Source organism: Acanthopagrus latus, chromosome 21 (assembly GCF_904848185.1).
Source record: "Acanthopagrus latus isolate v.2019 chromosome 21, fAcaLat1.1, whole genome shotgun sequence".
Classification (NCBI taxonomy): domain Eukaryota; kingdom Metazoa; phylum Chordata; class Actinopteri; order Spariformes; family Sparidae; genus Acanthopagrus; species Acanthopagrus latus.
Window position 1 is genome coordinate 26,441,716 of NC_051059.1, and position 27,598 is coordinate 26,469,313.

At 45.5% G+C, this 27,598-nt stretch overlaps 1 protein-coding gene across 2 annotated transcripts in view; it reads right to left on the bottom strand.

Annotated features, from left to right (window-relative positions):
- myo10 (myosin X) overlaps nt 1-27,598 on the bottom strand; it is a 95,870-nt gene that overhangs the window by 23,842 nt on the left and 44,430 nt on the right. For both annotated transcript variants that reach the window (XM_037082940.1, XM_037082941.1), the window contains exons 4-19: nt 18,931-19,118; nt 9,447-9,581; nt 9,234-9,358; nt 8,865-8,878; nt 8,491-8,575; nt 8,274-8,377; nt 7,314-7,443; nt 6,812-6,930; nt 6,439-6,585; nt 6,052-6,152; nt 5,094-5,160; nt 4,687-4,779; nt 4,505-4,573; nt 4,265-4,347; nt 3,718-3,826; nt 2,562-2,642 (exon numbers count right to left, since the gene is read on the bottom strand). In XM_037082940.1, the coding sequence (XP_036938835.1) occupies nt 2,562-2,642; nt 3,718-3,826; nt 4,265-4,347; nt 4,505-4,573; nt 4,687-4,779; nt 5,094-5,160; nt 6,052-6,152; nt 6,439-6,585; nt 6,812-6,930; nt 7,314-7,443; nt 8,274-8,377; nt 8,491-8,575; nt 8,865-8,878; nt 9,234-9,358; nt 9,447-9,581; nt 18,931-19,118 (1,650 nt within the window). The remainder of the gene's footprint in view (nt 1-2,561; nt 2,643-3,717; nt 3,827-4,264; nt 4,348-4,504; nt 4,574-4,686; nt 4,780-5,093; nt 5,161-6,051; nt 6,153-6,438; nt 6,586-6,811; nt 6,931-7,313; nt 7,444-8,273; nt 8,378-8,490; nt 8,576-8,864; nt 8,879-9,233; nt 9,359-9,446; nt 9,582-18,930; nt 19,119-27,598) is intronic.

The window sequence follows — 27,598 nt, forward strand, 5'->3', positions numbered from 1 at the left end:
GAATCAAACGTCTCGGTCCACACAGACTCTAATGTAAACTGATCACGGCTCCAGATCCAGTTGAGCTTTTGTTGCTGTGATATTTAAAAATCCTGAAGTCTGAGTGTGTTCATGTTGTGTTTGTTTCTGGTCATGTGATGAGCTCAGGAGCTGTTAGCAAGAAGATCAGAGCCATCGATTGATCTGAACATGTCATCGATGCCTGGTTTAAACTGATAACTGACAGCAATCATAGAGGTGTGTGTGTGTGTGTGTGTGTGTGTGTGTGTGTGTGTGTGTGTGTGTGTGTATCTGCGCAGTTTGTTTTACAGACACACAAACACACAACAAGCTCCAGTCCAGTCCTCCTAACAAGGAGAGCAAAAACATATAGACTCTGATCAGCCTCCATGGTAGGTAGTTATTACTGTCAGACACACACACACACACACACACACACACACACACACACACACACAGTAAAGGATGTGAAGGTGGTGATGGCCGACTGTGTTTGATGAGCGTGGAAGATGAGGATGACAGCTTTTTATGTCAACCAAGCCTGCACGTCTGTGTGTGTGTGTTTGTGTGTGTGTGTATGAATTGTTGTTATTGTCAGACCGACACAAAGGAAAATGTCTGTAGATGTTGACGTCTTCCTGCTGATCGTTTTTTAAGTTTGCACGTAAATGGCAGCAACAACGAGGTTAAAAAACACCAGACTGTTCCTTTAAGAAGCAGTCGTGTGTGTATGTGTGTGTGTGTGTGTGTGTCCGTCCTCACTATTATGTATTCGGTCAATATATTGATGTTTCCGCAGCGACTCCACTCTCCATCTGCAGGAGTCCCATTGCCCCGCAGGCCTTCAACTCACCGTGACATCACCGCGCCCAAAATAACCGTCAGTCGGTCTGTTAACGTCTCGTCACTTCACACAGAACGTGTCTTTACTTTCCAAAAAAACAAACAGAGGAGCTCAGAGTTCATCTTCATCCTTCCTCCTCCTCCTCCTCTCTGACACCTGCTCAGGCTCAAACAGGCAGATGACATGGACGCCTCTTGGGGGCTTTTAGGGGCCGCGTGCCGTGTCGCCCCCCGACCCCTGTTTCCCCCGGGGATGCTCCCCATCCTCCATCTCCTGCACCTCCTCCTCCCTCACTACATTAAGCCCCATTCAGAAGTCATCATCCAGCCTTGTTTAACGCTCGATCACAAGAGTCCAGACGGTCGTGTTCCTCCTCGTAAAACACGCCGGCTGTCCAGCTGGTCTCCCCGAGGACGTAAAGATACTCACAGTGAGTATCTTAAATACACATCCATCTACCTGTCTGTGTCTCCATCTACCTGTCTGTGTCTCCATCTACCTGTCTGTGTCTCCATCTATCTGTCTGTGTCTCCATCTACCTGTCTGTGTCTCCATCTACCTGTCTGTGTCTCCATCTACCTGTCTGTGTCTCCATCTACCTGTCTGTGTCTCCATCTACCTGTCTGCGTCTCCATCTACCTGTCTGTGTCTCCATCTACCTGTCTGTGTCTCCATCTACCTGTCTGTGTCTCCATCTACCTGTCTGCGTCTCCATCTACCTGTCTGTGTCTCCATCTACCTGTCTGTGTTTTTCCACCACGACTGACATGATCAGTGTCTGATGACAAATCAGAGTCGGCTTCATTAGGAGTTAAAAGAAAAGATAAAATGACTCAAATAATAAACTTGAACACAAATTAATGACTTTATTTTATCTATGCCAGGTCCTCTGTCAGAAACACAAACCTCTGAGTGGCCACATCTGCCCAGTAAATGAATGTGTAGTGTGGACAGAATAACATGAACACCTGACAGTATGATCCAGGCTGACACGACTTCCATGACTCTCAGGAGCAACATCGGCTGGATAAGTACCACAGGAAACCTCGACATGTAGCAGAAAACTCTCAGAAAACCTCCACAGGCAGCTGCTTAACATATCAATTAGTTTTCTACCGGACAGCCAATTAACAAACCATCGCTGACGACCCGGCCGATCAATAATCACTAACACCAGCAATCGGATTTCGCCTTAAACTTTTACACATGTGACGTTTGCAGTGATGCTGCTAATGAGTCGCCGTGGCGTCCAGACAGACGTCGATAGGATCCCAGAACAGTCCTGCAACCATTTCATCACCACAGATCAGCTGATTCACACCTTGTGTTGATCAGCAGGTTCTGTACAACGTCGTCATGAGTTCAGTTCTGTAATAGTTTACAAAGACGAGCTGTAAGTTGAGTTTTCTGATTCATGATTGATCTACTATATTTACAATCCCACCACACGGTCCCGAGTATCTTTTGTGTACATTATTCACACATACTGCACCACTCCAGCCTGTTGCTAGGCAACCCGGGGTCAAAGGGCACCGGAGGGGCCCGACACCCCTCATTCCTGGTCGGTCGGTCGGTGGGGGAGGACTGTTTGATTATTAAATGACAAGTGATTCACACACACTCACTGTGACACTTCAGTGCTCCCACACTGTGTGTGCGTGTGTGTGTGTGTGTGTGTGTGTGTGTGTGTGTGTGCGCGCGTTAGATCAGCACTCACCTTGTGTTTATTTGGTTTGATGCATCTGATGAAGTATGGGTCAGCAGTGCTGAGTGTGGCCATCAGGGAGTGTAAAGAGACCTGAAACAACACAGACATTCCTGTTACTGACAATATTACCACTGATGATACAACAATCACTACTGATACTACAACAATCACGACTGATACTACAGCAATCACTACTGATACTACAACAATCACGACTGATACTACAGCAATCACTACTGATACTACTGAAATCACTACTGATACTACAACAATCACTACTGATACTACAACAATCACTACTGATACTACAACAATCACGACTGATACTACAGCAATCACTACTGATACTACTGAAATCACTACTGATACTACAACAATCACTACTGATACTACAACAATCACTACTGATACTACAACAATCACTACTGATACTACAGCAATCACCACTGATACTACAACAATCACCACTGATACTACAACAATCACTACTGATACTACAACAATCACTACTGATACTACAACAATCACTACTGATACTACAACAATCACTACTGATACTACAACAATCACTACTGATACTACAACAATCACTACTGATACTACAGCAATCACTACTGATACTACAACAATCACTACTGATACTACAACAATCACTACTGATACTACAGCAATCACTACTGATACTACAACAATCACTACTGATACTACAGCAATCACTACTGATACTACAACAATCACTACTGATACTACAACAATCACTACTGATACTACAACAATCACTACTGATACTACAACAATCACTACTGATACTACAGCAATCACTACTGATACTACAGCAATCACGACTGATACTACAACAATCACGACTGATACTACTGAAATCACTACTGATACTACTGAAATCACTACTGATACTACTGAAATCACTACTGATACTACTGAAATCACTACTGATACTACAACAATCACTACTGATACTACAACAATCACTACTGATACTACAACAATCACTACTGATACTACAACAATCACTACTGATACTACAAAGTAAAAGTAGCTTTTTTAAGCCAAAGCCAAACTGTGTCCATACAAGGCAGGTCCTGATCCTGTTCTACCTCTAATGAACAGGACAAATCCACAGTCCACATGTTTATCCGTCACTGACCTTAAACTGGGAGCTGACGGTGGGCCGTCTGTGCTTGACGCTGCTCTTCAGAGTGTCCTGTTTGTTCCGGCTCAGTACGTGTTCGAACAGGTCGTAGACAAAGTCCAACCTGACGAGACAAAGACAGACACAAGACATGCGACTGAATGAGCTCAACACGAGAGCTTTGTAATCAGCTGTAACTAGCAGTTTTTTGCAGTGATTCAATGATGATATCTTTCAGTTTTATATCCAAAATGATATCAGTGCAGAGAGACAAAATAACATTTAATACATTTAATAACTGTAACATACTGACGGGATCATTTCTGCATAATATTCTCTAAAATAAACATTTTCATATATTCCGACTTCTGAGATGGGCCAATAATATCGATCAGACTCTAGAAATCTTCTCATGAGTTGAAGCTTTTTAACTTTGATATCCTGGGAAACCTGTAGAGTCAGACCAGCGTGCCCCTGAGCAAGGCATTCAGCCCTGAGCTCAGTTTCATACTCGATTCACAGCTGTAGAAGTGTAGAAGCAAACGTCAGAGACGTGACCGACCTGCTCTCCCTCAGCAGGTTGAGGATGTCGTCTCTGAAAGTGTCTCTGTTCTTCTCCAGCATCCCCCTCACGTCGTACACCACCTGCAGCGAGGCAGCAGGGGGCGTCAGAGAGACACAGGAGGAGAGACAACAGCAGCATCATGTGGACGGGAAGGTTTTATTTGCAGCTATTCAAATTTAAATCTTAGTGTTTTTGTGAGGAACATAAAGTATCTGTGACAACACAACGTTGTCTCACCTCTCCTGCATAGTGTCTGACTCCAAAGTAGTGCACAGCAACGCGCGGCTTCACATAGAAAGAGTTTTTCTGCAGCGAGAGGAACAGAAACAGTTTTATTATCTATTCCAGCGACCGGGCTGGACCGTCAGCAGAGCGTCAGCACCCTGATGAACACTGATATGAAGCAGAGGAGGTCGTACCGAGTGCTGGCCGTGCAGCTTCTCCAGTAAGGTGTCGTCTGTGGCTTTGGGGAAGTGACTCTCCTCGTTCATCAGTGCCAGGAGACCCAGTTTCTATGGAAACGTGGACAGATCATCATCATAATCATCATCATCATCATCTCACCCCTGTCATCATCATCTCACCCCTGTTTCTGCGCTCGAATTCTCTGATCTCAGTTCTTACTATTAACCTTAAAATCAGTCCTTTCTCTCACACACGCCCTTTTCTGTTCCTTCTTGTTAGAAAACAAGCTAAAAAACTGAGCATCATCAACACCACCTCTCTATTCATCACTCATCTAAAAGTCAATCGTAGATTTTAAAATGCACCACAGGAACAGTCTTTATCAAGACCAGCATCACTGATCACATCATGACCGACGTACCTTCTCGATCAGATCCAAACACTCTCCGTTATCCATCCAGTTGATGTCGACCCAAACCAGCCCCTCCCTGCAGGAGACGACAAACACAACAGGTGAGGTGAACAGGTGAAGTTTCATTTTCATGCTACGCTAGACTTGTGTGTGTGTGCAGGAAAGTCCAACAACAAGGACCTCGAGCTAACACACGTTATTGGAGGTTTGGACTGAGTGTCGTGTTAGATTCAAATTTATTTCATGTGGAATCTGTTCAGTTTTTTAACTTCATCCCTCCATTATGAAACATGACTAAAGCAGCATGATGTGACGTTATGAGCCGACTGCTACAAAGGCAAACTTCAGGTGAGACTTTGGACCAGAATCTGAGTTTCTATTGTACCGAAGACTATAAATATTATTGAGTTACAGGAATGTCGAGAACTAGCCTGTCAGCAGCTAATTATGGAGAAGTAAGTAATCTTAAATTTCTTCCACACAGCCTGCTGAGCAGTGGCTCAGTCTCTTGTTTCAGTCTTCAAATGTTTTAATGTGTTCAGTAAGAGATTGTGTAGAAATCACTAACTCAGAACTAGACTGGGAAGTTCATCCAAACACAGAATTTGTAAAATATAAAACTCAAACTGACCTGAAACTGTCCAAAAGCAGAGAGCTGCCTTGTTTTTGCATCTTCTGATCTTAATTATTTTTAGTTAGCTTAATGTTTATATTATATATTATATTAATATGTTTATATTAATGTTTATATTTATAAAATGAAGGAATTAAACAATTTCAACCCTTTTCTGAAATAAACTCCAGGCCTCTTGTTGTTCTCCGTCTGAGGGAAGATTAGCCAGCAGCTGACAGCATTCATGTTACTGACTCTAAAGCCTTGTTATAAAATCATTAAGCTAATGAACTTCATCAGGTGACTTGGATGGAAAACAAAACCTTCCATCAGCAGTAAACATCCTCCACCTACTTGTTGTATTCAAGCTGCTCCAGGGAGAAAATGTGCTTGTTAAAATATTCCTGAAGCTTCTCGTTTGCATAGTTGATGTTGAACTGCTCGAAGCGGTTGACCTGTGGGGAAGATAACAGACACAGAAAACACCGACGGAGAGTTAATGAAGTGAAAAACAAGGAATCCCTGAGGTGCGTTTACTGAATTCTTCATTAACGATTAAAAATACAATGAGAGACCTCGGGACCGGGGAATAAAAGGTCACGTCGCTGGGTTTAATTGAGCGTGTGAGGGATTTAATTTGATCTAATGAACCTGAGATTTTTTTTCTCCTCCTCACTTTTAATTCGTATTGGGTTAATGAGTCTAACGATCCTCAGAGCGTCTCCTCCCGTGCAAACACACCTCAAAGTTCTCGAATCCGAAGATGTCCAGGATGCTGATGGACTTGAAGTCTTCTCTGCCCCGGATGCGCGTGTTGAGCTTGCAGATGATCCAGTTGAAACACTGAGAATAAAGTGCCATCGCCATCGAGTCCCTGGAGTCCACCGCCTGAGCAGGAGCAGGGACGTCAGGGTCAACAAAACAAACACACCTCTACAGAACAACCCAGTCATACTGCATCTTCTGTGTTAACAGAGATGGTTTGTAGAGACCCCGCGACCCTGCAGAGGATTAAGCGGCGTACATAGAATATGTACAGATGATGGATGGATGGATGGATGGTTTGTAGAGATGACTGGTGGTTATCATACTGGTGTAACTGGAGTGTACCAACCTGCTCCACAGTGAGCGGCGTGGAGATCTCCTCGCCCCTGAGGATCATGGACCGGTGGGTCAGGACCTCGGCCAGCTGATCCGAGTTCAGCCCCAGGAGGTCGGACGTCCGGCTGAGAGCTGCAGGAACAACACAAAACTCATCACCTGAGATTTCAGACTGAAATAAACTCCTCAGACTTTATCCTGGAGTGGTTTATTTATTCAATCATGCAGGAAAGTTCTGTCGAGTGTCCTCCTGCTTCTGATCCAGTCAGCTCGGTCCGGCAGAACCACAGGAGGGAAGCCAGTGATTACATGTCGCCCTGATCGCATTTTAAATAATCAATAACTGCCTTCAGGCGTGACCTTTACCTCCTGAATATTAAACATGTTTGCATTTGTTCAGTGTGGTTTTAATGTGACCTCGGGGGCCAAACGAGCTCGTGACACAAAGGTCAAACCCTTTAAAGTGACAGCAGAACACATGAAGGACGGACGGAGGCGAGGAGAAACTCTCTGACCTGATTTGGAGGAGACTTGAGCTCCTCCGGCCGTCATGAACTCGATGTTCCCGGCGTGGAGGATCCCGGCCAGGAGGCGCAGAATCTCCCCGATGTTCTCCTCCGTGAACTGCATGGTTCTCATGGAGCCCTGTCGACCGCAAACAAACACAGAAGAAGCTGATTTACAAAAAATCTTGAGTCACGGCTTTGTGTTCTCGCTGCTCAGATGAATTCCTCACGAGCTGATTTTGTTTCTTTTGGGTCGAGACTGAAATTCTCTGTGAGAGCCGCCGCTGGTCACAGTCTGTCTTCAGGAGGTTTGGACCGATGTGCTGGTTTGGGTTTGGCACCACTGGTTCTACTTCTCAGTCTCACCAGGATCAAATATTTAGAACGATTAAAATATTCAGAAATATATACAGCCGACTCTCTGGTTCAGAGGAGGAGCGGCAGTGTTCAAGACGGGGTTTCAACGTTTTAATGCATGTAACCACTGGACGCTTTGTTAAAGAAGACGTCAGGAACATTTTCCAGTCGTATCTGTGATGACAGAACCTGGAAACAGTTTCAACATATCTGTGGTTTTCAGAGGAATGGACCAACAGTCTCAATATGAAACCCTTCAGCTCTGCATCACTCTCACTAATAACTGTTTACCCATAATCAGATTAAAGATGTGCAGCTGATTGTACTCACTCATCAATTTGAGCCACTTGCACCTCAAGATCCAGATTATTCCCAGAGAAATTAACACAAATGTTGGAGAACACGGTGGTCAAGAGACCCGAGAATCTGTTCAGTACTTTTTGTTTAATCCTGCCGACAAACACACATTTCCTCCTCGGCAGCAGCAACAATAAATTCACAAAGTTATTCAACGATTAATGAGGATAGACCCACACGGCCTGAACGAGCGACCGTGCTGCCTGTTCTAAATGATTCTAAATGATTTGGTGACAGTGCCGGTGTGTTCAGTACCAGAACATCCTGAAAAGTGCCGTGGTCGTTGATTGTCTTGTCGGCGCTGCAGCTGGACTGTCTCAGGTAGTGGTAGCTGTCGGGCTGGCTCAGTCCGAACGCCTCTGCAACAACACACACAACACAGACACACGTTTCAAAATGTCCTCCTCTCCTGAACGCACCACGTCACAGCTGTTTGTTACAGTCAGCTGAGTGGACCTCGGTTCTGACCCACCTTTCTGCTGGCTGTTGGTTCCTGCTAACAGAGCGTAGAAGATGTGGTAGTTTCTCTCCCCCGGGTTCTGTCGGACCACTCGGTTCTGTATGGAAACAAAACTCAACTTAATATCGACACTGACATGCACCAAAATATATGTTCTGATTGTCTGATGTTTGTAGTTTCATCCTTCACAGAGAGCGTGTCCTCCCTCCTGCACCGCTTCTCCATCAGCTCCCTTCACACCTCTCAGAGTAGAGGAGGGTCGGGCTGCAGACGAGCTGCGAGAAGCTTCTGAGGAGGTTCTGAGACTTTTGTTTCTACATCGTGACGCCGTCGCCACTGAGAGACGCTCTCGGTGAAGGATGAAGCTTTTAACGAAACACACTCACCTTCTCTAAGAGGTCTGAGGTCAGAGAAAGTGTCGGTCAAGGAACAAAACAGCTTCACACTTCACGACTCTGCTAAACCTTCTGTGAGCCAACAGAACAACTCGAGCAATGAAACTACAGCCAGGCAACATTCATCAGCTCTGAGTTCATACTAATCATACATAAGCATCATAATAACCCTGCACTCATCACTCTTCCCCTCCATCCCTCACTGTCTGTGATCTCTAACAGAATCTCTCTGGCCTCCTCGTCCATCGCGTCCTGAATAACTTTACTCTTAAAAGCGGCGTTGCAAACTTCAACTACTTCCTTCCTGCAGAGGAAACGAAGCCGCAGCCACTTAAATACTGAGTAGCTTTTAAAGGATACAGTCAACGATCCGGCCGCCCTGGATGTTGCCCTTCTGGCTGAAATGCAGCTGGACAAACTTCCCGAAGCGGCTGGAGTTGTTGTTGTAGACCGTCTTGGCGTTTCCAAAGGCCTCCATGATGGGACTGTGGCGTGAAGACGAAGCAGGATCATTAACCGGCAGCTCTCTGCTAATTAAAACTCTCGCTATCATTCAAACCCCTGAATCACTACCTGCTCTGCAGCAGCGCCTCCTCCACGTGGGACGTCCCGTCTCTGGACGACACCTCCAGGGAGTGCTGGCTCATGCAGGACAGGAACTTCAGGATCAGCTTGGTGCTTTCTGTTTTTCCAGCGCCGCTCTCTCCACTGAGGGGAGAAAACACACCAGCGGTTAGATGACTGATCTTCTGGGAGACCCTTTAGCAAGGCACAGAAATTATTCTCATTTGAAAAAAGATTATTCATCGTCTTCTGCTTCTGTTACTGTGTGTTTCAGATGTTTCAGGACGCAGATCGCTGCAGTCCCAACAGGTACATCGAGAAGTAATTCAAGTCTGAGAAAAAGATGTTTGGAGGAGAGAAAATGTGACACACGTCTGAAAACATCTGTAAACTGTTTGTCTCCCACACGCAGATCAGATTCAGGTGAAACTGGGTCGGCCTGCAGGTTGTTTGTGCTCCAGGTTGAACTCAGAACTAATTGGGTCACACACACACACAGCTGATGACATCATGGGAAAGATAAATATTCAGGGTGAATATTTCAAACATCCACCACTAGATGGCGACCGAACACTCCTGAGCAGCTGCTGACTGAGATCCAGGATGCAGCATCACATCAGCAGCACTCAGGATTACAGACGATCAGTGTGACGGGAAACAGCTTTAATCTCCAGAAGGGAACATTTGTAGAGGAACATTTAAACTTTCTGGAAAGTTAAATCTGACTAATAATCAGAATAAAATCAAACAAGAAAAGCTTTAACACAGTTTAGCACAGCATTTGTTTGAATGTACTTAATTACATTCCATCACTGAGAATTTATACGGTTCATTAACACTAACAGTGACATCATGTTTTCTCAGTGAACACAGTGTGAGGCTGGAGGAAACTCCTCACACTCCGCTACTGACATTCAACATGAACCTGGCAACCTGCAGCCGCACAGCCTGAGACCTGGTTAATAATTCACCTGCAGAGTCGTTACAGCGACACTGAGAGAAGCTGAGGAGGTTCGATTTGTCCCCGAAGACAAACTAATCAACACGGACCGGACTCGACTCAGCAGGGGTGAAAGTTAAGAGCTATAAAACATCAGCAACCATCAGCGACTGTGGTTTAAATAAAAGTTTTCAATAACATTTCCTCTGACCACATTTCAGGGAAGAGAAACGGATGAAGCTCAACTTCATTTTAAAATCCTCTACGGCTTCTTTAATGTCAGCGTTTTGCTTTTCCCGTCTGTAAACAGTTCATGGCAGTAGGTGTGATTCAGGAGCTGGACTCCTCATCGGGATAATGGCTGGGTGGCTCCCTGCAGGGCCGTCGCAGAGTTTACCACTGATGAAGTAGTGAAAACTGAAAAACACAGAGTGAAGTTCTTCAAAGCACAAAGAAAGAGTCGAGGCTGAGCAGAGAAGGAGTTTAACAGACGCCAAACAAAGACGAGAACGATCCAAACAAAACTGAACGACTGACGATTAACTCAGAAATCTTTCTGAGATGTTTGGTTTAAAAATCACTCCAGCAAAAACTTTTAGAGTCGTGTTTCAAATAGAAGTCTGAGTGTTTGGCGCTGAGAACTTTACGTAAACTGCACCTGAAGTGAAACACATTAGCCTCGTCGTCCGTCTGGTGGTTTTATAAATAAAGCTGAACTTGAATGTCACACATCAGCCGCGCAGCAGCGCGATCGCTCACGTCTCTGGAGGAGTCGGAGGCATTTTCTCCTGACGGACAGAAAGCAGGACTGAGATAACGTAAACTCTCGGGGTGTCTGGCTCGAGATCCAGACGTGACCACGCTCCACATGTGGACAGATGTTATGACAGGGCGGGCGGCGGGTTAGATGCCCTACATGGGAACATGAAGTCAGAGAGGGTTCAGCTCATTCACTTCTTTAAATACCAGTCTGTGACCTTTTCTTAAACATCAACACATCTGTCACTTTTATTATGACACCTGAGAAGGTGAAGGAGATTCTTTTGTGCCATAAAACAATCCAGAAGCTGCGTCTGTTAGCTTGTTCTGCCCTCTAGTGGCTGAAACTTGATTGCTGCAGCTTTAAAATTTAAAGTTAAACATGTTTATAATGTACAGTGTCTGGCTTTATCTCCTTCATGATCGTCGTCCAAATCAGTGCAGCGAAAAGTGACGAGCAGCAGGAAGTTAAATACTTTAATCATGAAGTGGAATATTATTTATTAACAAAGCTGATCTATATGAACTTGACTGAACTTTACAGGACTTTATGTTGTCTGAACCTCTTGAGTTCACTTTGTAGTGTGGAAAACTAACCAGGGGTAACGTGCCTTGTGAATACATGTGTGCTTTGTGGGGTTTGATGTATTAAGTCAATATTGTGTTCAGGTCAGAACCAGGTTCACCTCCTTTTGTGTTTAATCCTTTCACTGCTGAATCCTTTTGTTGCCCGGTGAATGTCTGGCTCTGAAATGTTGCAAGTTAACCCGTCTCCCTCCAGCACACCTGGAAGTTTTATCTTCACCTCCACACGCTCAGCTTATTGATCGCAGCGTTCAGGAGACGAGCAGGGAAAGATTCTGCAGAGCCGACCGCCTCGGCCTGCAGCTCCAAGTCAGTAAGACGTAAGAGTTAAATCTCAGGCTGCAGTGGTTTTTTGTGTGCGTCTTCATTATCAAAGCTGAAGAGAAACAGTAAATTCAGCCACAGACGTCTCCAGCGGCTCGCTCCAACAGAGGGTCGGGCCTTCTTACAGGGATTGGATCTCACTTTAAAAGGCTCGGTGTGTGTAACTCATTTAAATAGCTTAGACGACGGTGACGGCCAAATCTGGACGGGCCTGCTAAATGTAACTCGTTTAGAAAGACCTCTGGCTGCATGCCAACGTAACACACACACACACACACACACACACACACACACACACACACACACACACACACACACACACACACACACACACACACTAAACAGCCCCCTGCCTTTGTACTAATCCCTGGCTCTCCACATGCTGTTGCCACCCAATGTAAACCCCCCCACAGGCCGGGAGGAGGGAGTCCTCAGCAGAGCGACTGAGCGTGTTGGACAAACTGCCCTCGCGGGTCTGGACCTCAGCCGGGCCTTTTGTACCGAGGAGCAGACCGAGTTAAAGAGTAGAAAGAGTTTCTGCGGGGAGGAGAAACTGAGACGGACAGAGAAAAAGACGATCGTCCACACGTCATTTAATCTGCTTTTAAGGACTGAGAAGTTCTTCCTGTAGAAAAGTGAAACTACCTGCTCGTTTAGAGAGAATTTAAAGCAGATTTAAGATTGAATGACTTGTTAAAATGCACAGCTGACGTCTGCCGGGTCGGAATATTACAACTTCACAAGTCAATTAGTCAAACGCTCAGATCTGAAGTCACGCCAGCCGACTGAATCTAGAGACGAGTCCGTGCATCAGAGTAACACTTCGGTCCAGAGTTAAACAACTGTTGGACAAACTGCCATAAAACATGAATGACCCAGTTCAGTTCACAACAGGCTTAGAGACAAATTCCACAACCAGCATGAAGAATCCCTCAGCAGGTGATCTGTCCTCTCCGTCCAGTCCAGCACATCACAACATCTTCAGTTTCTCTGTCGGCGTCCTGACGTTTGCTGCACTTCAGAATAATCCTGATCAGTAACTCTGTTCTCATGTGCTTCTTACTGAGACTTTCAGACTGTAAAACACTGATTGTGTTTCGTTCTGCTCAACAAACAACCGGGAATTCAACGTGACCTTCACCTCATGAGAGAAGAGAAACCACCAAACTGTTTTGTTTTCAGGCTCTTAGACTCTTGTGAACGTCTAATACGAAGCAGATCAGCTGCGAGGCAAGAAAACAAAAACAATATTAGTCACAAACCAAGAAAAGTTCAGGTTTAAATAAGCGCTCGTCTCAGGTTACAAGTAAAACCAACACGGACGGGAATGTTTCCTCTCTGCGATGCATTCCTTCCTTTGGTCACAGTCAGATTAATAATCTGTTTCACGGCGCAGATGACGCTGATAAATCCTTCCAAACCCCGAGAGGAAACCTCTCAGGTATGTTTTCACAGGGCTCTGCTGCGGGGCGTCTGTGACCCCAGATGCCGGAGTAATTAACGAGGCTGGAGAGTCTTGAGTTCGGCCTGACGAGCGTCTCTGAGGTCAGCAGGTCAGGGACAGACCGCCGGGTGGACGGGGCCGCCGACCCTGCAGGATAAAACCCCCACCGCTCTGTAATCTAATCAAATCTGGGCTCGGACACCACGGCAGCCGGTCAAAACAATATCAACCGTAAAGTCTTAATTTCGCAAATGAAAAATTCTTTGAAGGGTTGAGGTAATAACAGAGTTTAATAATGAAGCTGCATCTGAAAACAAACCAGAGCAGATGTTTTTAATTAGAAACTGGGCTGATGATCAAACCACCGAGGTCTTTTTGGTGAATGCCGAAATGTTTGTGGTGCGAAGAAACGAGAAACTGCCGAGTTCTGAGAGCCGGTACTGACTGCAGTCTCTCCAACAAACTGATATTTGGACTGAAGAAACACTTTTTGCAGTTTGTGTTTCTCAGCCCAGTAAATGGAGATACAGTATTTAAAAGTTTCCATTCAAAATCTTTAAAATCTTCTTAATAAATAAACCCCGAAAAAGACAAATTAAAGTGAGAATTCTGTCTGGAAGCATTCAAAACACTAAACCCAATCACCAGTCGACATTTGGTTCTGCACTTGCAAATGCTGAAACACAGTCCTGAACGGTGGTGTCTTGCTTAGCTGTAACACCTCCACCCTCTCCTCCAGCTGAAACCCTCCTGAACGTGATTCTGATATTGACCCGGTTCAGACAGATTGGATCATTAGCGAGGTCCAACACTAACGGTTTAACATTTTATATCATTTCAACATCATTTATTAAAACAACCAAGAATCTTCTTCAGCAGGTTCAAATACATGTTAAGTTCCGCAGCAGTAAATCTAATCTCGATGTATCGTTGAAGGTTCTGTATCGTAGTCAACTGGACTGAACAACAAACTACAAACTGTGATCTTAACACACACAGAGATGAAGCAGCAACTTTACTTGTTTTAAAATCTGCAGAACTTTGCATGTGGGCCTGCTGATCGGGTCGGGCTCACAGTTCATCCTGAAGGTGCTGGATGGGGTCAGAGCTCTGAGCTGACTGTTTCTTTATGGAGCTGCTGAAATAAAGTTGTGAATCCTCAGCTGGAGCTTTGAGACTTCTCATGGCTGTAACAACCAATCGGTTATGAAAACTTTCCAATTACACGTCTGAATCTCCTGTTTATTGCTTTATTATCCATAAAAGAAATCTGCCATGGTGGCATTCGCTGTGTGCTGAGGATGCTTTTGGAGGTTCTCCAGCAGTTTCTTCGTTGGCGGTTCAGAACGAACACAGCAGGGGGCGTTTCATTAAAGTCATGTGGCCCGACGCAGGCAGGTATCTGCATCAGTGAGGACGCAGAGCAGCACACTGAGCATTAATGAGCAGACGCCTTGTGTTAGAGCTGGTTTCTGCCTCCTCCTCCTCCTCCTCCTCCTCCTCCTCCTCCTCCTCTTTTACACCAGCTCCCGTTTCATTTGCCTCCCTCTGCCTGGATCTGATTACCCACAATCCCTAAATCTGACGAGAAAGCTTCCTGCCTCGCCTGAAAGTGCCAGCTTGCAATTTATAGCTCCTCTTCCTCTAACACACAGACACACACACACAGACACACACACACACACACACACACACACACACACACACACACACACACACACACACACACAGTGGGGTGACCGTTTCTCTGTATGGGTGGGGGCGCTGCCATGTTACATGTTTTACGAGGGTCCGCTGTGAGGTGGCTTTGGTGTTTTTCAGGGTACCAACAGGAAAAGTGTGTGTGTGTGTGTGTGTGTGTGTGTGTGTGTGTGTGTGTGTGTGTGTGTGTCAGAGATAATTGTGAACCGGACCACGTACTGTGGCAGCCGGGGAGGACTCTGACTCAGTGTTAAAGTGATCCTCCACCCAGAATCTAACTTTAGGTATCAGCGTCTGGCTGTGACTGAGTTACTCTTTCATATAAACTGTTCACTCCTGCTTCAACATACAGTTCACCGTCTTCTCCTGTCGTCTGCAGCTCGTCCTCATCAGAATAGACAAAGTCGACTGTGAACGCAGCTTATTATTACTACACATAACATTCCTCTCGTGAGCAGCGACCTCTTGTGGCTGCAGTAATTATCACAGCAGCAAAGGAGGAAGTTGAAGTAGAAGAGTTACAAAGTCTGAGACAGAACAAAACTGCTACACATTTAATTAATGTACGTACGTAACGTAGTTTGGTGTCACTGCTCCACCCTGCAGGGTTTTAAAGGAAACAGAAAATAACCTGCAACTGCTGAATGTTTTCTCTGGTTTTAGAGGGAATTAATTTCATGAATGAAAATGTTTTAATTTCCTGTAAAAACCTTCCTGATGATTAAACATCAGGTCTACACGTCCTCTCTCCTCCCTTCATACTCACTCAGCTGCAGCTCCACGGGTGCAGCTGCCAGCTTTTAATGCCTTGCTCGAGGGCGACAATTAACAGCTAATTTCCAACTCAGAGGCAGTAAAACAGAAATTAAAGGAAGGGTTTAAAGGTGCCACTCTCAAAACAGGTCAGAGGGAAGCAACATTCAAGCACATCTGAGTTTAAGACGGTCGTTATTCATCAAAAATAATATTTATTTATTTCAGACTTTGTTGACTTATGTGCGGTTCTGCTCCAACTGTTGCTGTGTGTCATGTAGTCAATATATTTAAACATGCAGGTTTTAATTTCATGCATTCAGACTTTAACTAGAGTGAATAAGTATAAAATATTTATAAATGTGTCCATGCAAAAACAATCAAAAAGCAACAACTTGTTCATTTGCAAAATACTTTTAACACTTTGAAAGCTTTAATGTTGTTTTTTAAAACATGAATCCAGTTGTTGTGGAGTTGCTATGAATTATTTGTAATAAATACAGTGAGAAGAAGACGCTGCCTTGTCTTACCTTCCCGTTTATTTAACTGTATATTCATCTTCATGTTCTCATATCTTGTTCTCTGCTGCTGGTCTCTGACACCAAACTCAATGTACATGTACGACTACAATGACAAAAATCAGTGTCTTATCTTTTATTTTCATGGTTATTTTGGCTAAACATTTGGACGCAGCCGTCTGATTTTCTGCCGTTTCAATATAAAATGATGTTTCTTTCCCTATTTGCAGCTTTTTAAAGCAGCCGATCAGTCAGACGATGACCGGCAGCCCGACTGTCCTGGTTCACTTTCAGCTGAAAAGCAGAAATGTTTGACCTCAAACGTAACGCAGATACTCAGATTTAGAAGAGGATAATCAGTCCTTCCTGTGTGTGTCTTGGTCGGCTCACTGTGTCATTTGCTCTGTTCTTACGAACAGTAAAGCACCAGGTTGTGTTTTAGCTGAGACAGTTAAAGGTCACGGCTGCGGTCTGTGGTTCGTCCTCTCCGGCTTCATGTGCCGCTGCTGTCATGGAAAAACTACGCAACCAAATTGGTGTTTATCTTTGTCACGCAGTTACAGATCCTGTGGTAAATTAAGTGTTTTCAGAAACTCCAGGGCTTCAGGAGAGGCTGAAAAAGAATCTGTTTCTGTGCATAGTTTGAAGAAGAGACGTACAAACGATGAGACGGCTGAACGCTGGAGGGAAGAAACGCAGCAGGACTCAGCGGGGTGAGGACGAACAGAGCAGATCTGTGGCAGCACTGCGTCTCTGTGGACAGAATGGCAGCTTTGTGGCGCTCAGGAACTTCTCCTACGACAATATGACATGTTTGTGTTTACGCCTCGCTGTGCGCCGCGCTGCATACTCTCCCACCGACACAACATCCTGCAGGACAAAAGAGTTTCTGTGCCCCGAACAGAAGCACGAAGGCAACTCGGACCAGAGGACGAGACCTGCACATGAAGCAGGGCTGTTGTCAGAGCTCAGACAACGTGTTTAGACACATTACAGCAAAGTGGTTAATCTGTATTTACCACGTATGAAGCCCCACCATCATATTGTCAAAGCAGGATTAGGAGATTATAAGTATTTGTCTGCCTGAGATGTCGTGGAAAATCCCTGTCAGTAGTCTTGTTCAGCTGCAGGGGAGAGCTGGTTTCTCTCTGAAAGTGATCGTGTGCCACTTCTTCTGCTCTGAACGTTCACCATGAAAAGCTTCGCCGCCGCTCACTTTCAGCTTTCTTCATAAAATCAAAGCAGCTTAAGTTTAAAAGGGGACATGTGTGTCTCGTTAACTGCACCGCCAATTAAACCGGGCCGAACAGGGCAGTAAACTAATGCAGGCTAATTGTCAGAAAACTGCAACACTCAGGCCTCCACCTCCTCCACCTCCTCCTCCTCCACCTCCTCCTCCTCCTCCTCCTCCTCCACCTCCTCCTCCTCCTCCCACCTCTTAAAAGGTGTTTTCATCTTACTCTGCTTTAGATCTTGGTTTTCCAAATTCCTCATGTTCGCTGAAACATCAGAGCTTTAATCCTTGAGTGTCAGTAACTGCTGACTTCCCCTGACCTGAGATCGTTTGGACCACCAGAGACCAGACAACAACGTTCAGGTTTCTCTGGACAAACGTTGTTTCAAAAGGAGAGCAAACAAGGTCGATGTGGCTCATCTTACTGTATCGACCTATTCACTCGTTCAGTCAAATGTAGACTGATTGATAATGCGCTGATCAGTGTCTTAGCTTTATGGATTTTTAAATCGAACGTGAGTTCTTTCATGAGTTTTTCTCCGTTCTTACATAATCCTCTGTGCTCTGAGTATATTCTGACACCATATCAGCCCCTCAGGAATGTATGAAGTCCAGCGGCCGTGCGTTCAGGAAACCTCGATGACCACAAACACAACAGTTCCCACAGGGTCAAACACTGCCATGTCCTCCACATCCGCTCTTCGCTCAAACGCCAGCCAAATATTATCATTTCTGAAATGTAAAAATAACTTTCTTCTTTTGTAAGTCGGGGGGAAGAGAACGTCTCCGTCTGTCTGATGGAACAATGGAGCGACTGAGGATGTGAAAGTCGACCGGCTGAAATCAAAGAGGAAGGATGTGAGGAAGGAACGTAGCGCACAGAGGATGGAGATAGTCTCAGTGTGTGTGTGTGTGTGTGTGTGTGTGTGTGTGTGTGTGTGTGTGTGTGTGTGTGTGTGTGTCGTAGCATGTAGCGCTCAGATCCTCAGAGCTGCAGCCAAACTGCCCAGGGCGCTCGAGCTAGATCAAAGTGTTTGGCACACTGACGGGAGAGCGATCAAACGAGTGTAAGACCACGACACTTTATTCAAACGGGTCGATTAGAGGCTCCATATAACCTCTGACAAGAAGAGTGTGTTGTCAGTCAGTCACTGTCAAGTCAGCAAAAGTTGGGAAAATCCCTCACTGTGGTTTCAAAGTTTGATTCAAAGAGACACACGGACACGACCTCCCACCTGATCAGGACACACTGGCTCTGCAGCCTCTTCCACAGCGAGCGGTAGCACTCGTTAGCGACGGCGAAGATGTGCGGCGAGATTTCACCCAGGTGGTGTCGGCTGTACGTCTCCACGGCGGGCCGGTCGTACAGGCCGGGGAGCTGCTGGTAAGGGTTCACCGCCGCCAGGATGGAGCCGATGTACGTCTGAGGGTCAGAGAGAGAGAATGACGGGTGTTAGGAATATAAACATGAGAGGAAACAGAGACTGAACGAGCAGAGGTGTTCGGATAACTCAACACCTGAAACCCTGAAAAGAAGGCAGGTTACATGAGGTCATGCTACTGGTTCTATCATCACCTGGTGAAAAATTCAGTCTGTTTTACCTCATTCAGTAGTTGGAATATATAACTTTGGGAAGATACATCCCTTCGATGATTTGGTACCGTGCTGCTGTAAAATATAAATCTGCAGACCTCCACGTCATCACTTGTCATTTAACAATCGTACAGCGAAACATCTCTGCTGCCCGTCTCGTCTCAGGTGGAAGCACAGACGGGCCGAAGACGACACACAATCCAATTCCTCAGACAAAAGCAGCGAGTCATAAAAGCCCATTAAGCTCCACAGAAGACATAACAAGCATCCCAACACGTGACCTCAGTAACACACCGAACCTCCTCGGCTCAGAGACACAACATTTAACGCCTCTGACCTTTTTGCTTTTTCATTCACCACCCTCCCACAAACTGCCTCAGATTTCAAGAGTTCAAAGCAAAACAACCCAAAACTGCTGAAATTGAAGCTCGTGAAGCCAGAAGAAGTCTTGGCAGCAGCGGCAGAGTTGCGGCGGTGGTGACTAATGGATAAATGGAAAGGGTTGGAAAAAGGCGGCACATCGGCGTGTATCTGTGAGAAAACAACTGGAGTGTTTGTACCGCTGGCCTCAGCCTGAAGAGTCGTAAAGGTTACAGCGGCATCATCCGAGCTCTCAGAGTCACTTGGACTGTGCAGGGAAAAGATGAAGCTGTCAGAAACGCTCACTGTCATCGTCAGTGGCGGAGGTCTGAGAAGGTTACAGGCGCATTAAACTGGTTTTCAAACATCCACTCAAGCATACAAACATGGATTCTGTCAAAACCAGTAAATTCTTGGAGGGGCCGTAAACTTTTCCATCTCTCAGACGTCCTTCCCTTCCAACAAAACAAACCTTCCTTCAATGAAAAAAAAAGAACACAGGAAGAGTAAAGGTGAGCCACAGGTTGGAAATGTTGCTCATGATTATTTTCAAATGTGGGTTTACCTCTAGTCTCACACAGCCAGACCAAACCAATTATCCTTCTGCTACAGGGGAGAGAACGCTCTGGCTTGTCTGTATTTCTTTAATCCAACCATAATCGTCCTGGGCGGCACAAAGCCAAAGATGCGGCGACGGTGGAGCTACCTGGTTCACGGTGGGTCTTTAACTAAACACTCGCTTGTCTTGAGCAGTGGACACACGAGCGGCTGTAAATAATCTTCCTCCGTGCAGAACTATCGACGAATCGCCGCCAATGAAGCTGAGCCAATTCCATGATAAACACGTGTCAGTTCGTCACAATGGAAGTCCTGTGTTGGGTCGGCCATGGTCACGAGTCACCACCGGCCCATTTGGGGCACGGCTTAATCTGGGAACGGTAACGCAAATCAGCAAGACCAAATGTGCCAATGGAAAAAACCCCAGTGGTTGCTGGCTCGGAGGCTGTTGTTTGCTGTAGAGACGGGGATTAGAGATGGGAGAAATGTCGAGTGAAATACGCGGTCGATGGCAGGTTTATACCGTCGGACCACATCCAGTGAGTCACACTGGGTTCACCTCTAACTGCCTCCGAACCTTTTGGGTTTGAGTCGTGATACTGGTCTCTTCTGAAAGGCAACAGTTTGGAGCTTACTATCAAAACATGAAACGTAGAGAAGGTTAGAAAAGGCAGCGACATCTCCTGCGTGTCAAAACAACCGCAAGAGTTGTTTTCCACGGAAACACACAAACTCATCCTGTTCCCAACATCGTCACCTGTCAGATTAACCATCGTCTTTCTCACTTTGGATACAGATAGATGTGACAGTTTTCTGAAGATGAGAACATTTTCTGTCCGTGCACCTTCAGCTGAAAGTCTAGATCTTGTTACACAAGTGCACAATGTTCTCATAAGCTCCCATTAGGATGTGAGTGGCCGTTGCCTGGAGGAGGAGATGAAATGCATTTAGGAGAAAGAGACATTTTGGTCTGCAGAGCATCTCCGCCTCCCGTCGTCTCTCTCTTATCCTGTTCATCTCCACCGCGACTCACTGACCATTAAAACACAAGCCGCCGTCTGAAAGCAAACGGAGCCGTCAGTCTTCTGTTGGTCACAGTGGAAATCTGAATTTCAGCCTCTCACAGACGAGTATTTGATACTTTTCATTCAACTTGTTTTGACCAAAGCCAGATATTTTTCTCACATCTGTAGCTGTTTATTATTCTTTTACTACCTGTAATACAGTTAGTAAAACTTTATTATATTATCCCGGAGTTTCAAAGTGTTAAAACAAGCCGATAAATTAAAAACAGAAGACTCCAGAGGTCGATCAGAAAAAGGTTTCCAAACACTGTTTAGTTTGGAGGAAGAAATCTAAACAGCCTTTTCTAACACAGCCGGAGGTGAAACCGTGTTCTGCACTCTGAAGTGGAGAACTCAAACTGCAGCCATAATAAGGATAATTAGGTTAATGGGCACGCCGACGTATAGGGCATGGAAAGAATATCAACCCTGCCAAAACGGGCTTTCAGCTGAACGGGTCTGAGAACCTGAGCTGGATGGAAAGACTTTAATGGATCGAAGAGAAAAACAGCTTCTGATGTCTGCAGATTGTTTGTTTTCCTGAAAACAAAAGTCATGATGTTTGCTCAGTTTTTAACGTCAAAAATAGACGAAAACTTCTCAAACTTCTGGTAACAGACGACTTTTCTTGTTTGTCACGTCCGGAAGACGTTTCTTTAGATCTCATGACATCAAAATCCATGTTTGAGTGTTTTTATCATGTGTGACTCGTTCTGTCTCTCACCTATAAGTTCCAATGCTGCCAAACAAAAGATGTTTTGCAGGTGTTGTTTTAAAGCCATATTAGTGTTTGTTACTTTATCGAAATGATATCTTAATTTATATGATGCTGCCACGCTTGTTTCAAAAGACAGATGCAACTGGAGTCGAGTGTGTTTTGGGGTCAGCCTCACGGTTTATGAAAAAAACAACAACCGAGACCACAGAAAAACTGACTCATGGCCAAAACTGATCACTGGCAGGAGTGTTTTTCCCTCCGGTGTGGTGCAATGCATTCTGGTTGTTTGTTTTCTACCTTTTGAGCAAAAGTGAAAACACCAGCCAGCTCTGGTTTCCAACATATTTGTGTCTTTCTGCGGCGGAGACGGCTCAGCTTGATGTGAGGACCATCTCTCCAGCACTGAAATACTTCAACAACTTCAACAAACACAACTTCAGAACTTGACTTCAGAGGCTCAGGTGAGGTCGGTCTCGCTGGTCCTCCTGCTGTTCGGATCCCCTCAGAACAAACGTCTTCATCAGCTGCTCCGTGCACTAATCTCCCCTCGCCGTGCAGACGTCCCACTGACTGACTGACCTACATTCAGCCTGAATGCAAATGTCATTTGAATGGCAGTTGAGGTGACAATATTTACATGACAAATACTGACTCCAGACGATCCTCCCTGTGCAAATGAGCAGCAGAGCAGAGGAGGTTGTGCGGTTTCAGTGTTGCACGGTGTGATCGTAAATCATGGTGTGTGTTATCTCGCACGGAGCAGCGTGTAAACACGGCCCGGCAGCTCTGCGCTCAGGTGAGCGGGTCGGGTTTAAAGCTGAAACGTCCGTCTTCCGTCTGCGGAGTAAACAGTTTACAGTGGAGCTGATCTCTGGCTCTGAGACTCACTAGCTTCACTCAGCTCGTCCTGTAAATGTCTGTGTAGATGCTAACGTACGGCCACGTGATGTTTAGCACCCAGACTTCTTGTTTATGGCGTCTGGAGAAAGTCGACACCCTTCAAGAAACCCCATCGAGACTTTTACATTTCTCCCACACATGAATGTTTGCTCGATTGGAGTCCAACGTTTTACAGCCTCACCACCAGAGACATCATAATTCTGTTCCTGAATCACTGATTACAGATTATTTAACCATTAGTTACTCTTGTCAGTCTTTTGCCACAGTCTAAGCAGTTACCGGGTGAACTACTGACTGTTTCCATTTGTTATTTGTCTTTGTGGTTCTTTGCATGTGTTAAAACAATTAATAAGCGTAATGTTGATCTTTCACTGGCGAAAGTTAAGCTGTCTGGGAAAAACAAAAACATATCTGACAAGCTTTTTCAGTATTTCTTACATGCAAAACAGACTTTGAGATGTATATGTGGATTAAGTTTAATGCTGTAATATATAGGCTAGAAGACAAAGAGAGACACCAGTAACCTGAACCTTCCCGCCAAGAAAAACACCGTTAGAGAAGTCAGGTGTGCTTCAGCTGCAGTCTGCAGCGGGTTGAGTTCACACGAGACGGTGGGTGTCGCTGAGAATTTAAACCCATGGCTGCCCTTTACTGGATGAATTACAACCATTTGGACTCAATTAGATCCCCCCCAACCGCTCCGTCCTGGTAACAGTTTCCCCGGCAGCACCCTGCCTGAGAGCTAATTGGCTGTGACTCTCATCAGAAGCCCCCCTATTGGCTGATGTGATTAACCCGCGGCCCCTCGTCCTGCATGTGCAGCGTCGACGTTTCATTCCACAGAGGTGACGCAAGAAACGTGATACCCACGTTCACTTTGTTTGTTGGAGGTACGGACCTCCAGCTCTGCATGACTCCAGCAGGGCGACGGCTGGAACTGATGCTCCGGGCTGAAAGTCACCAAGAGCAAACAACATTTTTGCCAAAAGTTGTAAAAGATTCACCAACGGTTCAGGTTGAGTAGAGTTTGGCTGCTACAGCGTCAGATTAACCACGACTCTGTTAGAGCCGCTCATTGCAAACACCGGCCTCCGTCTTCCGGACCCTGAAGTGACCGAGCAACAGCGACAGCGACAAGTGACAGCAAGTAAACGAAAGATCAGACCGGGCTTCCAAACTGGGAGCGCTTTCTGTCCTCCGGGGTTTGTCCTGGGCTGAAAACTGAACTGAAGAAGGTGGAGACACTTTCAGGTTGTAGGAAGCAGCATGAAGAAAACAAACATACCCAACAATAGTGGGCAGGAAGACCAGAACAGAACAGATCGGATCAGAACAGAATGTCTCCTGTCCAACAAAGTTCTGTCTTTAAGTCGGCAGACTGTTGGCTTCCAAGGTCGGGACTCACCAACTGACACCTGTGGAGAATCTAACCGATCTATGGAAGCTGAAAACTTTGTGATTCATCCGTAAATGTGAATTCAAGTTGCCCACGCTGTTCTCCGTCTGTGAGTTATGACAGCACATCTACAGGAATGTACAGAGGACGAGTGTTTGAGACTCAGAAGGCAGATCGTAAGTATCACTTCACTTTCTGACATCACATATCTGACAACAACAGATGACACCTGCTGATAAATGGCAGATGTGTCACTGGTCAAACTGACTGAAGCTACACCGACTTCATGTTTACAGGACGGCGTCAGTCGCTGCCGAGGGTGTAATTGTAGAGCAGAGGGAGGCAGGCAGTCGGACCGGTCCAAAGAAATGAGCCCTCTCTGAGACTGAGCCAGATAAACGCTCTGAGAGGGAAATGAAGACCAGATGGAGAAGAAAACCTGAAGGATCAGAAGCAACGTGCTCGCCAACCTGCCTGACTGACTGACGGCAGGAAATGTAAGCGAGGGGAGTGCGGGAGGGTTTGAGGCAGTCATTGAGTTACTGTGTCACCAAGACAAATTCCTGCACATTTGTTATACTTGGCGATTAAAGCGGTCCCGATCCGCCGTTCGTGTTTAATACCTCTGTTGATGGAGCGGAAACCCCACGTCTGCAAAAGCTGGTTGCTGAGCCGAGGAGAAGGCTTCTTCTCTCAGCGGCGCCCGTTTATTGTTGAAGTGATGCAACGGCGGTTCTGACAGGTTTCCTGGGGACATGAAAACGTCTGCACACATGAAAAATGTGGAAAGTTTTGATTCCAGTTGAGAAAACAAGAACGATATTAAAATCCTGGAAAATGATGCTGATTGAGAATGAGATGCTGCTGCAGTTTTGTGGGATGTTTGTAATTTAAAACACTTTTTTAGTTTATCTGAGCAGCTTGTGGCGTCATTACGCTCCACACATTCTGTTCTCAGGAAGAAATCTCAACCCACCAAACTGTAGTTTCACAGCAGAGTGAAAAAAAGTGGATTTATTTGTGTTGAGTGAGTTTGTTTCCAATCAGAGGTCAGTGGTGTTGGACTCTTCAGTTGATATGGTGGACTCTCTTTGAGCTCTGTGTTTGGTCTCTACCAACTCCTGCAGGAGAACTAGCATGTTAGCTGCTAATATGCTCCACCTTTCCTCACCAGCTGGTCGCTAACTCAGTGTCAGTTCAGCGTTGTTATGTTTAATATAAAGCTTATTCATCATTTTATATGTTGTGACATTTTATGGATTGTCATTGATGTTGTAATGGGCAGGAAGCCGCTAACTGGGCCGTCCTTTTTGCAGCTAGGTCCACAGATTTAGACAGAAGGCAGTATACTGGGGGTCTGCTTTGGTCTGCCAATTTGATGCCTCGGAGGGTACATTTATTTTTAAAACGGGCTAAAATTTGATAGGTTTAGCCACAAAAACTACGTTATTTTCATCACAAAAATCCATCTTGACACTTGTTTGCAGGGAATCGAACCTTGCTTTTGTTGGGTTAAAGCTGGTGTGATACCATCCAGCCCCTCCAGGGTCGGTTCCCCTGACTTGGACTGTACTGGTTCTGTTTCCTGCTGCACTACAGGAGCGCTTCAGGAAGCAAACACTGACACAGTTTCTTGTCAGCGTTTGCTTGCCTGCAACACAGTGACGTTATCTGCGTACAGCTAAAACAAATCATGTTTATCAGTGTTTTTGATTATGACTCAACATCTGGGTTTTGAGCTCGACTAACATATTTCCTTTTATTCAAGCTACAAAGACTTCTCAGGAAACATTAGCATCTGGAGAAGCCTGAAGTCTCCGTGAGGGTTCATCTTCAGGCTCAGTCAGACAAAACCTGCAGATCGCAGCTGTAAAACAACAGAGCTCTTCAAACCAAAGGGGAATCATGTGAGCCAACAGCGACGCGTCCGCCACATTCCAGACAAATCGACTTCTCTGTCAGCGAGATCATTTAACAAATAACAGATCCGCCAAAACTGACCGTCATCAGCAAACCAAAAATGCAACCACAGATTTTATTCCACACATATTCCAAAAAATGAAAAATAAAAATAAAAAATAGAAGAGAAGTGACGTGAGGACACGACATGGAGGAAGTGACATCACGAGAGATTTGGGTTTTTTCTCCCCATCAGCTGGACGAAGGCTTCGTTCAATGCAATCTTCCACACTCTGCTTGTAAAAAGCCCGGAGTGGGTTTGTGTTTCAGTGTGTTTAAAGGATTGTGTGTGTGTGTGTGTGTGTGTGTGTGGTCTGTGAAAGTGTGTGTGCGTGTGTTTGTTTCTATATGACGAGGAGTTTTTAAATTGCAGGACCAGATATCTACTGTGGGAGAAAAGTGGCATGAAAGCTGACTGATGACTGTAAACACGGCATTATCTCTTTCTTTCTGTCACACAGCGGGACCTGAATTTGGGGGAAATCCAGAGTTTGCACAATAACTGCTGCTGATGGACGAGGTGATTAGCAGGTTACTCGCTCACAGCTCCGGGTTTAAACAGTCCTATCAGGAGTCTATCAGGAGCTTCTCTACATTCCAGGTTCCTGCCGCCTACATCTCACCTCTCAGTTACGAGCTGAGACTTTATGAAAGAGGAGCAGCAGCTGGCCGCTGCAGTCTGTCAGCAGGCCGGCAGCAGACACACAGACTTGTTAAAATAAGCAGAGCGAGTCACGAGATACTGCTCTCTGCTCAAACCGGCCGAGCTGGTGGAGATCGCAGTCGATCTTATGAGAGCGATCGAGCAGTTTGGAGTGACACAAACCTTCAACTGTCCAGATCCAACGCTCAGAACAGCACGTCAGTCCAAACTCTTAAAGTCAAACTGTTGCTCACGGTGAGAAAACAAGCTGCAGATCGGAAACCGTCACATGTGCGGTCTGATTCCACACGGTGGAGCCGGATCAGTCGGCGTTTGCCTCGTAGCTGTCAGAACGAGTTCAGGATGTGGACTGTTGTGTTTGTCACATGTTCAGCTGAAAACATTGACTTACTGTGTGACCCAGTTCCTTCAGTCAAGAAGCCTGGAACCATTTCTGCTTACGTCAATATTCAAAAGCCTGTAACACCAGATATGGCGCCCCAAAGCTGAAGTGGGATAGATCAGCCAATCGTGTCGCTGCATCGTTGAGGGTTGAGATTCACGACAGTCACATTTGTTCAAGTGCTCTTTAGAGAGTCACTGTGTCCTGTCAGTGTCATGAAGGGTAAGTATAACTTCTACATTAGCTAATATCAGATCTGACGAACACTCAGACAGGATTGTGCAACTCTGGAAAGTCATCACAGCGGC